Here is a 17,437-nt window from a genome sequence, read left to right as displayed (position 1 = left end):
TGAGTGAGTGGGCAAACGTATGGCAGATGCAATATAATGTGGATAAATGTCCGGGCATTCACTTCAGTAACAAAATCAGGAAAGCAGATTATTATCTGAATGGCTATAATCTAATTATTATCTAGTAGCCCTTCAGTCCAATTTGTCCGTGCCACCCCTATTTTTAATCCCTAAGATGGTCCCAATTGCCTGACTTTGGCCCATATCCCTCTGTACCCACGTAACTGTCTAAACACTTTTTAAAAGACAAAATTTACCAGCCTCTACTACTACTTCTGGCAGCTTGTCCCAGACACTCACCACCCTCTGTGTGAAAAAATTGCCCCTCTGAACCCTTTTGTATCTCTCCCCTCTCACCTTAAACATATACCCTCTAGTTTTAGACTCCCCTACTTTTGGGAAAAGCTATTGATTATCTGGCTGATCTATGCTCCTCATTATTTTATAGATCTCTATAAGATCACGTCTCAGCCTTCTATGCTCCAGAGAAAAATGTCGCAGTCTATCCAGCCTCTCCTTATAACTCAAATCATCAAATCCCAGTAGCATCCTGGTAAATCTTTTCTGCACTCTTTCTAGTTTAATAATATCCTTTCTATAATAGGGTGACCAGAACTGTATTCCCAGTGTGGCCTTACCAATGTCTTATACAACTTCAACAATACATCCCAACTTCTGTATTCAATGTTCTAACCAATGAAACCAATGAAATTCTGGATGCCTTCTTCACCACTCTGTCCACCTGTGACTTCACTTTCAAAGAGCTATGAACCTGTACCCAGGAATCTCTTTGTTCTATAACTCTCCCCAATGCCCTATCATTACTGAGTAAGTCCTGCCCTGGCTCAATCTACCAAAATGCATCACCTCACACTTACCTAAATTAAACTCCATCTGCCATTCGTCAGCCCACTGGCCCAATTGCTCAAGATCCCATTGCAATCTAAGATACTTTCTTGGTGTCATCTACAAACATGCCTCCTAAATCTCATCCAAATCATTAATATAAATGACAAATAACAGTGGACTCAGCACCGACCCTGAGGCACAACGCTGGTCACAGATCTCCAGTTTGAAAAACAACCCTCTACAACCACCTTCTTCTTCTGTCATCAAGCCAATTTCATATCCATTTGGCTACCTCACCCTGGATCCTGTGAGATTTAATTTTATATAACAACTTACCATGTGATACCTTGTCAAGGGCCTTACTAAAATCCCTGTAGACAATATCAACTGCACTGCCCCCATCTACCTTCTTGGTTACTCCTTCAAAAAACTCAATCAAATTTGTGAGACATGGTTTTCCACTCACAAAGCCATGTTGACTGTCCCTAATCATACCTTGCATCTCTAAATGCCTGTGGATCCTGTCTCTCAAAATACTTTCCAACAACTTAGCCACCAAAGATGTGAGGCTCACTGGCCTGTAGTTCCCAGGCTTTTCCCTACAGCCCTTCTTAAACAAAGGCACAACATTTGCCACCTCCAATCTTCAGGCAATTCACCTATCAGTTATTCAAATATCTCTGCTAGGAGACCTGCAATTTCCTTCCTAGCCTCCCACAACATCCTGGGATACACTTCATCAAGTCCCAGGGATTTATCTACCTTGATTTGGCGTTTATTGGTAGGGGGATTGAATTTAGGAGTCGCAGTGTAATGTTGCAACTGTACACTACTCTAGTGCGGCCGCACTTGGAGTACTGTGTGCAGTTCTGGTCCCCGCATTACAAGAAGGATGTGGAGGCGTTGGAGAGGGTGCAGAGGAGGTTTACTAGGATGTTGCCTGGTATGGTGGGGAGGTCCTATGAGGAGAGACTGAGGGATTTAGGGTTGTTTTCGTTGGAAAGAAGGCGGCTAAGAGGGGATCTTATTGAAACATATAAGATGATTAGAGGTTTAGATAGGGTGGATAGTGATAGCCTTTTTCCTCGGATGGAGAAAGCTAGCACGAGGGGGCATGGCTTTAAATTAAGGGGGGGTAGCTACAGGACGGATGTCAGGGGTAGGTTCTTTACCCAGCGGGTGGTGAGGGATTGGAATGCCCTGCCTGCTGCAGTTGTAAATGCGTCTAGTTTGGGGGCGTTTAAGAGATCTCTGGATAGGTTTATGGACGAAAAGGGATTGGTATAGGCTAGTGGGTCATTGTTTTTGTAACTGGTCGGCGCAACATCGTGGGCCGAAGGGCCTGTTCTGCGCTGTAATGTTCTATGTTCTATGTTCTATGTTGATGCGCTTTAAGACTTCCAGCACCTCCTTCTCTTTTTATGTACACTCAAGACTTCACTATTTATTTTCCCAAGTTCCCTAACATCCATGCTTCTCTCAATAATGAATACCGATGAGAAATTTTCATTTAGGGTCTCACCCATCTCTTGTGGATCTGCAGATAGAAAACCTTATTAATCCTTTAAAGGTACTATTCTCTCCCTAGTTACTCTTTTGTCCTTTATGTATTTGTAGAAGCTCCTTGCCCTTTATGTATTTGTAGAAGCTCCTTGGGGATTCTCCTTTGCCTTATCTGCCGAAACAATCTCATGTCTCCTTTTTGCCCTCCTGATTTCTCTCTTAACTCTACTCCTACACCCTCTATACTCTTGAAGGGATCCACTTGATCCCAGCTGCCTCTGCATGTCATGTGCCTCCTTCTTCTTCTTCTTGATCAAGGCCTCAATATCCCGAGTCATCCAGGATTCCCTATTTCTACCGGCCTTGCCCTTTACTCTAAGAACAGGTATTTTGTGTCATTCACAGTTCAAAATTGATGACAGGAAGGCTATGGCAGGTGAGAACCTAGAAACTATCATTATCACGAAAGAGGTAGTGCTGGGCAAGTTAATGGGACTAAAGGTAGACAAGTCTCCTGGTCCTGATGGAATGCATCCCAGGGTACTAAAAGACACAGCGGGAGAAATAGCAAATGCACTTGTAGTAATTTACCAAAATTAGCTGCACTCTGGGGTGGTTCCCGCAGATTGGAAAACAGCAAATGTGACACCACTGTTTAAAAAAGAAGATAGACAAAAGACAGGGAACTATAGGCCAGTTAGCTTAACTTCTGTAGTAGGGAAAATGCTTGAATCTATCATCAAGGAAGAAATAGCGAGACATCTGAACATAAATTGTCCCATTGGTAAGACGCAGCATGAGTTCATGAAGTGAAGGTCATGTTTGATTAATTTGGTGGAATTCTTTGAGAACATTACATGTGCAGTGGACAATGGGGAACCTGTGGATGTGGTGTATCTGGATTTCCAGAAGGCATTTGACAAAGTGCCACACCAAAGACTGCTACATAAGATAAAGGTGCACGGTGTAACGGGTAATGTATTAGCATGGATAGAGGATTGGTTAACTGACAGAAAACAAAGAGTGGGGGTAAATGGGTGTTTTTCTTGTTGGCGATCAGTGACTAATGGTGTGTCTCAGGGATCACTGTCGGGATTGCAATTGTTTACAATTTCATAGACGATTTGGAGCTGGGGACCAAGTGTAGTGTGTCAAAGTTCGCAGATGACACTAAGATGGGTGGCAGAGTAAAGTGTGCAGAAGATGCTGAAAGTTTGCAAAGGAATATAGATAGTCTAAGTGAGTGGGCGAGGGATTGGCAGATGGAGTACAATGGTGGTAAATGTGAGATCATCCATTTTGGAGGAATAACAGCAAAATGGACTATTATTTAAATGGTAAAAAATTGCAGCATGCTGCTGTGCAGAGGGACCTTGTTGTTCTTGTGCAGGAATCTCAAAGAGTTGGTTTGCAGGTGCAGCAGGTAATTAAAAAGGCAAATAGAATGTTGTCCTTTATTGCTAGAGGGATGGAGTTTAAAAACAGCGAGGTTATGTTGCAGCTCTATAAGGTGCTGGTGAGGCCACATTTGGAGTACTGTGTACAGTTTTAGTCTCCTTACTTGAGAAAGTATATATATGCACTGGAGAGGGTGCAGAGGAGATTCACTAGGTTGATTCCGGAGTTGAGAGAGTTGGCTTATGAGGATAGACTGAGTAGACTGGGGCCATACTCATTGGAATTCAGAAGAATGAGGGGAGATCTTATAGAAACATATAAGATTATGAAGGAAATAGACAAGATAGAAGCAGGGAAGTTGTTTTCACTGGCGGGTGAAACTAGAGCATTGCCTCAAAATAAGAGGATGCAGATTTAAGACTGAGTTGAGGAGGAACTTCTTTACGCAAAGGGTTGTGAATCTGTGGAATTTCCTGCCCAGTGAAGCAGTTGAGGCTGCCTCATTTAATGTTTTTAAGCAAGAATAGATAAATTTTTCAACAGCAAAGGAATCAAAGGTTGTGGTGAGCGGGAGGGTAAGTGGAGTTGAGTCCACAAAAAGATCAGCCATGATTTTATTGAATGGCTGAGCAGGCTCGAAGGGCCAGATGGTCTACTCCTGCTCCTAGTTCTTATGTTCTTACTTGTCTAGTACTAGGATTACTGACACTGCTGTTACTATTTAATGTGCTCTCTTTAACTTCTGTGCTGTCTTCAACCTTCTCTTCTGTCTCGCTGTTGCTTTGAGTCCCACACCCCTGCCGAACTAGTTTAAACCCTTCCGAGTGGCTCTAGCAAATGTCCCTGCCAGGATATTGGCTCCCCCTCCAATTCAGGTTTAACCTATCCCTCTGGAACAGGTCACCCCTTCCCCTGAAGTGATCCCAATAATCCACAAATCTAAATCCCTGCCTCCTGCACGAGCTCTCAAGCCACATATTAATCTTCCTATTCCTACTCTCACTACCAAGTGGCACCAGTAGTAGTCCAGAAACTATTACCTTCGAGGTCCTGCACTTTAGCCTTCTGCCCAACTCTCTATATTCGCACTTCAGGACCTCATCCCTTTTCCTACTTACGTCGTTGGTACCAATATATACTGACTGCTAACTGTCCCCCTTAAGAATGTCTTGTAACCACTCAGAGACATCCTGGACCCTGGCACCAGGGAGGCAACACACCATCCTGGAGTCTCAATGATCCGAGTAGAGGAGCAGGGGTGTCTTGCTGCAATTATACAGGACCATGGTACGCCACATCTAGAATATTGTATGTAGTTTTGGTCTCCTTATCTGAGCTCTTACTATAAAAGGAATGCAACAAAAGGTTTATCAGACTGATTTCTGGAATGATGGGACTGACGAGGAGAGATTGAGTCGGTTAGGATTATATTCACTGGATTACAGAAGAATGAGGAGGGATCTCTGTAATGTCCTAACCAGGTTAGGGGTCATGGGTTTTAACAGAAAAAAAACATGGTTTGCACATACAGATTCAAACAACACAACAGTTCCTATTCAAGAGCTGCTCTCTCTGCACTGCAGCATACAAAACTGAAAGTAAAACAGCACAACCCTAATGATGGCACCAAATCATGCAATCAACTCTTAAAGCAACCAGCACCTTTTTTAAATATAAAACATCCCTCCCTCTTCTGTTAACATGACAGCAAATTACAATGATGTTATACACAGGATCAATAATACTCCAGGCACAGTATTTTGCATCATTTAATCATTATACATAGTCAACAAGAAAGTTGATCAGGATGTCTATCCCTCTTTGATTTAACATTCAGTTATTCATTATCCAGACATTAGAAGTTATTCAGTGTACAGAATAAGAGACCATTTCCAAAATGATCTGCACCCTACAATCAATCAAGGAAAATTGCTTATATTTTATAATTGTGCACATCAGGCTGCTCTTTGTTAGATGCTCCTCCATTCTCTAGGTACAGGTTACTGTAGGGATATTGTTTAGGAACCACAGGCTGATATGAAGAAAGTACCTCCCCAACAAAGGACATGAATAGCATCAAACCTACAAAGCCAATCAAGATTTTGACTATAGTATTCCAGTCCACAGGATTTTAGATGTGTCCACATGATTCCAAATTGACATGTCAAAATCCCAATATATCGGTTCACCCCAGCTTCATTGCAGGTCAGGCTTTGCCCAGGTGTACCACGGATTTCACTGTTGGTGCAGCTGGTTCTGTAGTTTTGAGTAGTCACTGAATCCCATTCCATCATTAGAATACAGCTCAACATCTTCCATCCTCATATTATACTTTTTTGCTACTATCTCTATTTCCTCTGTTATTTTGGGAAATGGACCTGGCAATATGTCCCTAGGAATACCAAAGGTGGCCCTGAAACAGGTCAAAATCCCCACCAGCTGCAGGCTCCTCCTTAAGCCTCTGCTCAAAGAGCGAAGCCAGCACTCACACAGCACCATGTCCCTTCGCCCCACTTAACAACGTCTTTTCTTCTTTGAACCACAGAATCTCTACAGTGCAGAAAGAGACCTTTCAACCAATCGAGTCTGAACTGATTCTTTGAAAGAGTATCTTACCCAGGCCCACCCCTTCCCCTTACTCCCGTAACTCCCACATTTACCATGTCTAATCCACCTAACCTACACATCTTTGGACACTAAGGAGCAAGTTAGCATGAGAAATCCACCTAATCTACACATCTTTGGATTGTGGGAGGAAACATGAGCACCCAGAGGAAACCCACACAGACACGGGGAGAATGTGCAAACTCCACACAGATAATCACCCAAGACCAATATCAAACTTGGGTCACTAGTGCTGTGAGGCAGCAGTGCTAACCATTGTGCCACTTCGGTTGTGTACAACATTGTGGAATTTGGCTATAGAAATATTATTTGGAACTTCAGTAGACATTTCTTCTCTCGGAACTAATTCTGTATCTTTCTTACTTCATGCATTAGCATAGACACAATCATCAAGCAATTCAGATTGAACTAAGGCTTCTGTAGCAGTAATCACAACACTAGGGATGAAAGACATTGGTTCTAGAGATGATTCTGAGAAATCATTTCAGGATGGCAACAATTATTCAGTGTGGCATCACCAAACTAGTTAATCTTCAGTTTGAACCATGTAAGAAATTTGACCTTTTTTCCTAAAACTAAGACTGGTATCCATTTCTTCTCACTCATGGCATAATTACATGCTAATACTTGATCTCCTTGTTGAAATGACCATTGTTTTGTCCTCACTTATCATCTAGCAACTTGAGATTATTGCTTAATCTCTGCTATCTCTGAAGTTTCTAGAGGTAATGACAAATCAAATGTAGTTCTTAACTTTCTTTTTAAGTGTAGTAATGCAGGTCAATTTTGGGTAGTCATGTGAATAGTGTTTATATAAGATGTAAAAAGCTAGTCACATGATGTGATAATGAATCTTGCTCTTTGAAAGCTTTTAAAGAATGTTTCAATGATTATACGAATCTTTCAGCTGATCTATTGGTTGATGGATGATAAGGTGCAGATTTTATATGTCGAATACCATTTACTTTGAGATAATTTTCAAATTCATGTGAAGTAAACTGTGAACCATTATCACTAACAATCTGTTCCTGTTTACCAAATCTTTCAAAATTTTCAAGTTTTTTCAGTGGTTTGTTCAGATGTAGCAGATATCATGATAACTTCTGGCTACTTTGCATGTACGTCAATTATAACTAACAACAGGTAGCCCTCAAACTAACCAGCAAAAGTTACATGTTGCCATGGCATTTTAGGCCAATCCCAAGGATGTAAAGGAGACAACAGTGGTATATTTCTTATTCATGGACAGGATTGACACTGTCCCACTTTTTCTTCAATCTGAGTATCTAGGCTGGCCACCAAAAATAATGTGTTAATTCCTTTATCCGGACTGTACCAGGATGACACTCAGGTAGTTGTTCAAGAACTCTTCTACAAAGATTAAGAGAAAAGATCACTCAGCTTCTCCATAATAGACACGCACCTTGGAAGGTCAACTGAAGCTTTCTTGATACATATGATTTCAAATCAGGATGCATTCCAGCTATTGTTCCTTTCAATACATTGAATTCCTTTCGTCACTTTACCCATCATGGATTCATTTCTGTTATGTTTCTGAACTTGAGAAACTGTCACAGGCAAATGATCTTTCAGCGAGAAAGAAAGACTGTTAGTAAAACTAGTTTGTGATATCTGCTCGATAGGTAAAGGTAAGCGTGATGATGCATCAGTATTAGCATGGCACTCTGATTGATGATACATTATGTCATATGAACGCGCAGATAAGATTAATGACCATCTTTGCAACTGACTAGCAAGTAACAACAGTTTTCCTTAATATTGCACAAAAATAGTAGTCAACGTTCAATAATGTGAAATAACAACCATATAAATGATGCAACTTTTGTATACTGAAAATTATACTCAATTCTTCTTTTTCTAGCATGGTTCGATTCAGCACTAGCCAAAAAGATACTGGTAATTTTTCTCCTGAAGGAATAATATCTGAACCACTGCCCCTACTCCATTAGGTGAAGCATGCAAGCAAGCAATAGTTGTAGCTTCGGATCAAAATGAACCAATAGTCCAGACTTTTGCAAAGCATGTTTGACATTCTTGTATGCTTTCTCATAGTCTGTTGTTGAGCCCTATGACTGTTTCACACATCGTAAATTATACAATGGCTTCAATAATGTAGTTAAGTTAGGAACAAATTTGCCATAATAATTTACAAATCCTAAAAAGGACCTCAATTGCATCTCATTCGTTGGACATGGTACTCCTAAAAGTACCCAGAGGGTGGTGAGGGATTGGAATGCCCTGCCTGCTGCAGTTGTAAATGCGCCTAGTTTGGGGGCGTTTAAGAGATCCGTGGATAGGTTTATGGATGGAAAGGGATTGGTTTAGGTTATAGGGTCATTGTTTTTTAACTGGTCGGCGCAACATCGTGGGCCAAAGGGCCTGTTCTGCGCTGTAATGTTCTATGTTCTATGTAAAATAGTATCCATCTTTTTAGATGTTTGACTGATGTCTGGAAAAAGTCACACTTTTCTTTCTTGATCCATTGACCATAGCTTGAAGACATTCAAATGTTGCTTCTAAATTATTCAAGTGCTCTTGTAATTAGACTATCATCCAGGTAACATTGTACACCAGAGAGACCACTTAAAATCTGATCCATCAATCTTTGGAAGAGGGCCGATGCAGATGTTATTCCAAAAGGCAATCTTTTATAACAAAAAAATCCTTATGAGTAATAATGGTAATCAATGATTGTAATTCCGCAACTACATTCATATGTAAACATGCCTGTGAAAGATCAATCTCGCTGAATTTCTGCCCACCTGATAACCCAGTATTTAAGCAGAATGTGCAGTAGGTCTGTTTTGGCATCAACCAATCTGTTGAGAGCACTCCAGTTAAGCTTTATCTCTCCACCCATGATCATTCAAATAGAACTGGTAAATCACCACAGACCACATAGAGAGGCAACTCTGCTGTTTGTCCAGTCAACTCTACATTGACTATGATGTAATCTTTTATGGGAACGATCCCTTCTGTGTATGTTCTCAAAATCAGATCAGCTGGTTGCAAAAGAAAATGCTTCATCTTTTGTTGATCTATAGTCTCAGGAATCAAAGGTACAGCAGCATCAGTATCAAACATCATACTGATATGTTATCCACTTAATTTCAGAATCACCCAGAATCAAAGTGATTCACCCTGTATGAATATGGTGTTCAATCAGCACTCTTAATCATATTTCTGGACATTGTCTTTTCCACAGTCATAAATCTTTTCTTCCATGTTGCAATTTTTTTTTGTAGAAGGTAACTAGTTCTCCTTCTTGAAGGTACCCAGATTCTTCTTCTGAATGTTCTTCTCAAGGTCAAACCCAACAAGCTTTTGCAATGTGACCCATTTTACCATAATTCTTGCATTGGTTATCCTTGCTCCAGCATTCACTTGCTGAATGGCCCATTTTGGCACATTTGTGATATTTTCAATTTGATTTATTACAGTCACATGTAGTAACATACAGTGAAAAGTATTATTTCTTGCACGCTATACAAACAAAGCATACCTGTTACAAGTTGAAATTTTCCAATTGTGATAGCAGCGGTAAGAAAAGATTTTGAGGAAGCAATTAAAATACACAGTAATTTAAATGGGAACTTTTGCTGTATTCCTTTAAATAATTGTACGGTTTACTATGTTGTATACTCATAGTTCTTTCCATGTGTAATCTGCTTTTGTTAAGTCTTCTGTCTCATGAGAACAGGTTGGATACATCTCTGCAATGCGCTGGAGAAAGAATTTTCAGAACAGATATGCACTCACTCACTTAGTACACATGATCACTCACTCAATTAATGGGTACATGCCACAAGAATTGGAAATCAATGATGAATTTTCACATGAACCTTTCCTGATATTAGTATTGAGGTGATTAGACATGTTAGTCACAAAGTTTTTAAAATTAGCTTACATTCTAACTTGGACAATTCATTGTTCCCAAATCAATGTCATTGAGTAGCTTGATTTGTCTGCTCCTAGTGGCATAGAAGTGAATATAACTTTAAAAAATTCTAAATGAAAATGGATACTTGTCAGTATGACAATATTGAGAATATACACCGATCTACATCCTTGTTATACATTATATATCCCCTTTTCTCTGTAGAAGTAAATGTGCAGCAAGAAGTCCTTGAGAAAATAAAAATACAAGATTCAATCCCAGCACGGTCCTTCCTAGCTCCAATTGCTGACTATTGCGCTCGTAAATGTAAGTGATTATTTATAAAGTTGTTGCTGCAAATTATCTTAGTAAAGTCTAATCATATCTGATAAGTTCTGTCTGACTCTTGTTTTACATTTTCGTGTCAACATTTCTCTGTTCCATAATTCCAACTGTAACGTTAGCATGCACACAAAATGTGATTTCTCATTTCACACTCGTTCTTTTTTATTAAGCTACTGAAAAGAATAACGTCACTCCACTTGTAATAATTGGTATTAATAGATAAATGATGATTTGGTATTTTTAGTATTAATATATGGAAACCGTATCACAATTGTTGTTACACTTGTAATGAGGAAATTCCATATTTGGAGTATATTTTTGTTCTCATTCAGGTTAAGGATATTAGTATCAAAGAACAAAATACTTTCCAATTCCACTCCCTCCCAGGTTAGATGTGAAAAAATCAGCTACAGTGTAAACATCCCTTCATTAATAGGCCACTTATGGGTCACCCTGTTCTCCAGCTATCCTCTCATTACATTTTTCACAAGTCAGGAGTGGACAGGCAGGCTGCCCACTAGATTTTGTATGCCCCCACCTTCAAACCCACCAGCGGGGGGCATAAAATCCAGCCCATTAAATCATAAAGTGGTTATAGCACACAAAGAGGTCATTTGGCTTGTGATCCTGCCAGCATTTGCAACAGAAACTCAGATAGACCCACTCTTCTTTAAAAATTAATTTATGGGATATTGTTGTTGCTGGCTAGGCCATTATTTATTGCCCAACCTTAGTTGCCCTTGAGAGGTTGGTGGTGAGCTGCCTTTTTGAACTGCTGCAGTCCATATGATGTAGTACATCCACAGTGCTGTTAAGAATGGAGTTGACTTTGACTCAGTGACAGTGAAGGAACGGCGAAACATTTCCAAATCAGGATGGTGAGTGCTTGATGAGGAATTTCCATGTTCCCATGTGTTTACTCTTTTACTTCTTGATGATAGTAGTCATGGATTTGTAAAGTGCTGTCTAAGCATCTTAGTGAGTTCCTTGATGACTTCCTGCCATTTCCCCATAATCCAGCAAGGAATCTTTAAAATTATGAATGGGTTAGACAGGAATGATGTGGAAAAAATGTTTCCACTTGTGGAAAGATCCAAGATTAGAGGCCATAAATGCAAGATAGTTCCTGATAAATCCAATAGAAAAATAAGGAGAAATTTATTTGCTGAACAACTTCTTATTAGTCACACCAGTGGGATCTGCTTGTCCCACCAATGGTGCAACCCCGCCGCAGATTTCCCAGTGGCATGGGGGTGGATTCAATAGGAAATGCCATTGACTGAGAATCTTGCCCTGGATGTTTTGAAAAGGAAACTAGACAAGGAAAGGGATTAGAAAGGTATGCTGAAAAGCTTAAATGAGGAAGTTGTGAAGGAAGGAGCTTCCAAAGGAACATAAACATCAGCACAGACTAGTTGATCAAAATGGCAGGTTCCATTATGCATATTTTATACATATGTCTAATGTGATCCATCCTAACTTTAGATTCTAAAGCTTATAAGAGCTTCTGCCTTTATTTCCCACAGCAATCACTCTTGTGATCACTTTGAGATTGCTACTTAAAGGTGGCACGGTGACACAATGGTTAGCACTGCTACCTTACAGCACCAGGGACTGGGTTCGATTCTGACATGGGGTTACTGTCTGTGTAGAGTTTGCACTGTGTCTGCATGGGTTTCCTCCATGGGGTTTCTTCCCACAGTCTAAAGATGTGCATGTTAGATGAATTGGATGTGCCTATTGCCCCTTAGTGCACAAGTTTGTAGATTATGTGAATAAGCCATGGTAAACATGTGGGGTTATGGGGTTAGGGTGGAGGCATGGGCCTTCAGGGAGTTGGTGCAGACTCTATGGGCTGAATGGCCTCCTTCTGCACTATAGGGATTCTATAGTTTAAGGTGATTCAAATAGGAGATCTTGGCCGGAATTCTCCGACCTCATCCATAGCTGGGAGTCTCCAGTTCCACTGCAATGAATGAAGTTTAGGCTGAGTGCCAAATTCTCTGTTCTCGTTTGCAGTGGTAATGGGGCAAATGAGATCAAAGAGTCTGACCAAACTTGTTTTACACTGGTCCCTTACACCTAGTAGAGAGAAGACCTACATCCCATTAGTCTGGGTGGATTCAGAGTAACAGAATCTATTGCCCAATCACCAAGGAGACTTCACCAAATCGTACTCGTCATTTTTGTAACATTCAAATTTCTAATGTTGAAAGTGAAGCTCATTAAGATTTTCAGAGAAGTGAATTGTTTATAAGCTATATTCAATGTTGTTAATTATTCTGACTCGAAATTCCAAACTTTTGCAAAATTATATTTTATCTTTTATATTTTAGTTTTTTTTGGCTTATATTTTCATTTCAACTCAAAAGTTTAATACCATACATTTAAATGGAGTGTCAAACTCCAGTTTATCACAAAATAAACAGGCAAATCTTTTTTAAGAGGCTGAATCAATATTATAAATCTAAATAAAAATACATAATTAATATCTGCAAATAATCTACCATTTTCTGCTTATTGGCTGGATCAAATACAGTATTTATGTATTCACTGAATGTTTTTTCATCATTTTCATTCACTGCACAAAATTTCATATAATAGTGGTAATCTAATAATTGCAGGAAAAAGCAAGTTTGTGACCTTATTGTCATGTTTGACCCTAAGATGAGCTTCTGGCCACATAAACACACTATCACTTGGACCACTTAATTTTACCTCCATAATGTTAGCAACTTCAGCCCTGTCTCAGATATCTACTGCTTAAATCCTCACCTATATCCATATTACCTCGAAACTTGGACATTCCAATGGACTCCTGGCTGACCTCCCACATTCTACTCTCCTTAAACTTGAGGTTATCCAAATTTCATCTATCAACTCTGTGCTAACTGACCTAGACTGGCTTCAGGATAAGCAATGCATTGATCTTTCCAAAATCAACCATGGTGTCACCCTCCCCGCCTCTGATCTCCTCTAGCCCCACACTCCTTTGAAATGTCTACACTTCTCTCAGTCTGGCCTCTTGAGCATCCCTGATTTTAATCACTTCATCAATGTAGCTGTGCCTTTACCTCTGAAATTTGCTTCTTGAATGCCACTGTCTCTCCACCTCTCCTTCGTCCTTTAAGACATTCTGACCTGAATTTTACACTCCCTCTCCCAGTGGGCTTTGAGGCAAAGGGGCAGCATGAAATTGCATGGACAGAATTCCCTCCAGGATTCCACACCACAATCTGGAAGTAATTTTATGGTGGGCCAGGCAGGACTTTGGAGAGAAAGCGCAACTTTGTCTCAATTAAGGCCTGAAATGGCCAATTCAGGTTAGGTGGAGGACACCTCCATTGGAGCTCCCTTCTTACTGGGGTACCCTCCCCTCAAGGAACTGAAACCCCCAACTGCACTTCCCCCACCTCAGCCTGTCCCCCAATCAACCCCCCTTGCAACACCTCTCACAGGAGTCCCCTACACTCCCCTTCCAGGGGCCGCTGCAAGACTTTCATCCGTGAGGATGGAATGCCTGCCTTTTGTCAGTCAATGCTTGTTAGAGTATAAAATGGCAGTGTAAAGTGGGCCTGTTGGAATTGGTGGGGATGTGATGCCCCAGTCATCCTAAAATTTCATCCACCCTAATATGTCCTTGTGTCACTCCATGTCAAGTTTTGATTTACAATGCTCCTTGAAATGACTTGGAACATATTACTACTTTAAAAATGTGATATAAAAACAAGTTGTTGTTGTTGTTGATAAGCACTGGTGCTTTTGTGCAGTTGACACTAACTTGTCTTTGGAAGAATAGAGAACATAAGAAATAGAAGCAGAAACAGGCCATTCAGCCCCTTGAGCCTGCTCCCCCTTTCAGTAAATTATGGCTGATCTGACTGTAACCAGAACTGCACTTTCCTGCCTCCCCCATGACCCTTGATTCCCTTGTCAAACAAAAGTCCACCTACTGCCTAACTCAGCTTTGAACAGATTCAATGACCCACTGCTTGCTGGAGCAGAGAATTCCAAACACTAACGGTAGCACAGTGGTTAGCAGTGCTGCTTCACAGCTCCAGGGACCTGGATTTGATTCCCAGCTTGGGTCACTGTCTGTGTGTCTTCCGGGTGCTCTGGCTTCCTCCCACAATCCAAAGATGTGCAGGTTAGGTTGATTGGCCGTGCTAAAAAAATGCCCATTAGTGTTGTGGGATGCATAGGTTAGAGGGATTAGTGGGTAAACATGTAGGGATATGGGAGTAGGGCCAGGGTGGGATAGTGATCAGTGCAGACTTGTTGGGCCAAATGGCCTCTTTCTGCACTGTAAGGTTTCTATGATTCACTAACTATTCTAAAATAAGAATCTTTCTAATCTACATTCTAAATAGGAGACTCATTATTTTTGAACTGTGCCCTTAGTTCCAGATTTCCCTTCCTTGGCACAGGAAACATCCTCTCAGCGTCTACCCTGTCATGCCCCATCAAAATCATACACATTTCAATGAGATCACCTCTCATTTTTCTAAACTCCAATGAGTATTGGCTTTTTTTTTCTTTTAAGACAAATCCCTCATCCAAGGAATCAGTCTAATGAATGTTTTCTGACCTGCTTCCAATGCAAATACATCCATTCTTAAGTAAGGTGACAAAAACTGTACACAGTACTTTAGGTATGGTTTCATCAATAATTTATACAGTTGTAGCAAGGCTTCCCTACTTTTACACTCCAGTGGCAGATGTTATGGCCTAGTTTGTCCCGAAACCATGAAATTCCACTTAATGGACCTTTCCATTGTCTGTCCTCACCCACTCTGATTTCTGCACAGGTGGGCAGTAAAATTGAGGCCCACTTCCCTTGCAATAAATGCTAACATCATATTTGCTTTCCTAATTATTTGCTGTACCTGCATGTTGACTTTTTGTGATTCATATACAAGTACACCCAGATTATTCTGTATATGCAGTATTCTTTCTCCATTTAAATGACATTCTGTTTTTCAATTCTTCCTGCCAAAGAGGAATTTTACCACAATATACCCTATCTGCAAATTTTTTGCCCACTCACTTAACCTATCCTTTTGCAGACTTTCTACATCCTCCATATAACTTGTTTTCTTACCTATCTTCATATTGTCAGCAAATTTGGCTACAGTAGGTCCCTTCATCGAAGTAATTAATGTAGACTGTAAAAAGCTGAAGCCCCAGCACTGGTCCCTTTGGCAATCCAGCAGTTACAGTTTGCCATCCTAAAAATGACCCATTTATCTTGACTCTCTGTTCCCATTTGTTAGCCAGTCCTCTATCCATGCTAATATATCACTCCCAACACCATAATCTTACCTTCTATGTGGCACCTTGTCAAATACCTTTTGGAATTCCGAATATACTACATTTACTGGTTTCACTTTATCTACCCTGCTTGTTCATATCTTGTATTATCTACAATTCTGTTTTAATTATCACTTGCCTGAAATTACCAGCATCAGGAGAAATAGGTTTTTTAAAATAAAGTTGAAACTTTGAAATATAACTCGGTTAAAAATTAAATTATTTCTCTTGACTGTAGGTAATCTGCCATCCGACAGCATGTCTCAGAATATGAAAAAGTTCAAATCTCTTCCTCAGACTTCTGTAAGGACTGCTGCATTGAATCTCCCGCCACCACGTCCATCCAGATTGCAAAGGGAAAAGATTAGCCAAAACCAATTCTTTCTGCCAGTTATGTCAGGTGACTCACTGAGAACCAATCGTGTACTCCCTGCAATCCCATCTCAGAGGAAATGTACTCATCCAGAAGGCTTATCCAAATGTGTTACCAAACCACAGCACAACAGCCAATAAATATAGGAATGTATATAAAAAATGCATATTTCTCCCTTTTTACAACAATTTATGAAACTGAGTAAATATTCAGATTGCTTTCTTTAGCAACTTTTGCCTTTCATTTTCAAACAAGGCAGTAAGTTTTTTAATGCATTTTGTATTTTGAGACTGCAGAGCTTATTTTGTTAAAATGCAATAAGTTCTTGTGGAAGCGTCATTTGCATGCCAAACATAATCAGTCTATATTCAAAATAGTATATTTGTGCTATATGTATCTTTAAACTATTATTTTTCTTTATTTAGGTTTTTCAGGTGCCAATGTTTCAAAACATGGAAAGCATTTGTTTGAAACTGTAGTTCATGGCTGCTCTTTTCTAAAGCATTGATTAAAAGTAGTTGAGAATGCTTGCATTTTTAGAAGAGGAGAAAATGCTACAAGTACACAGCATATCTGCATGAGGCAGATGGATTAACATTTCAGGTGTTAAGAGTTCCAACTAAAATATTGTATTTCATTTCAAATGATGATCTGTTGACTACCAATGTTTTATGTGATATATTGATGCTACAACAGGGTGAATTAAAAGAGGATGTGATAACTCGTCACATGCTGAATTTGTGAAAATCCACAAAAAGACTTTCCCATCAATGTGTAATTGAGTTATCCGAGAAAAGGAAAGTCTCAGATTTGATCTATGCTCTCTGTTGAATAATCAAGCCAATGACAACTGATACATCAGTAGCAGTGTTACAATTATCCTCAATGACCTGTGCCAAGGAAGGGAAAACCAGCCACTATTATGTCTCCTGATCACTGTTCAGCAATTATTGAAAAATGTATGTGTGAAGACATGAGGTGAAATCAGAAACAGGATTGATTGTACCGCCTCTCCATGACCAAAAGCTTATCAAAAACATAAGATTGGAAGATGGTGTAAAGTTAGAATGATAGACTTTAAACCCGTCAAAGTGCTCTGTTACCACCCTGACAAATTTTTCTGAGGTCAATCTAAT

General features: G+C 40.0%; 1 protein-coding gene and 1 pseudogene across 1 annotated transcript in view; one reads left to right on the top strand and one right to left on the bottom strand.

Annotated features, from left to right (window-relative positions):
• ankrd55 (ankyrin repeat domain 55) overlaps positions 1–16,441 on the top strand; it is a 97,414-nt gene extending 80,973 nt beyond the window's left edge. The window contains exons 10-11 of the mRNA XM_080186126.1: positions 10,499–10,600; positions 16,167–16,441. Of these exons, the coding sequence (XP_080042252.1) occupies positions 10,499–10,600; positions 16,167–16,441 (377 nt within the window). The remainder of the gene's footprint in view (positions 1–10,498; positions 10,601–16,166) is intronic.
• LOC145348345 (NADH dehydrogenase [ubiquinone] 1 beta subcomplex subunit 8, mitochondrial pseudogene) lies at positions 5,684–6,249 on the bottom strand (annotated as a pseudogene).
• Positions 16,442–17,437: the final 996 nt, after the last annotated feature.

Source organism: Carcharhinus amblyrhynchos, chromosome 1 (genome assembly GCF_965287045.1).
Source record: "Carcharhinus amblyrhynchos chromosome 1, sCarAmb.v2.hapA, whole genome shotgun sequence".
Lineage (NCBI taxonomy): Eukaryota > Metazoa > Chordata > Chondrichthyes > Carcharhiniformes > Carcharhinidae > Carcharhinus > Carcharhinus amblyrhynchos.
Note: the sequence above shows the minus strand (reverse complement) of the source record. Positions and strands in the feature narration are given on the sequence as shown.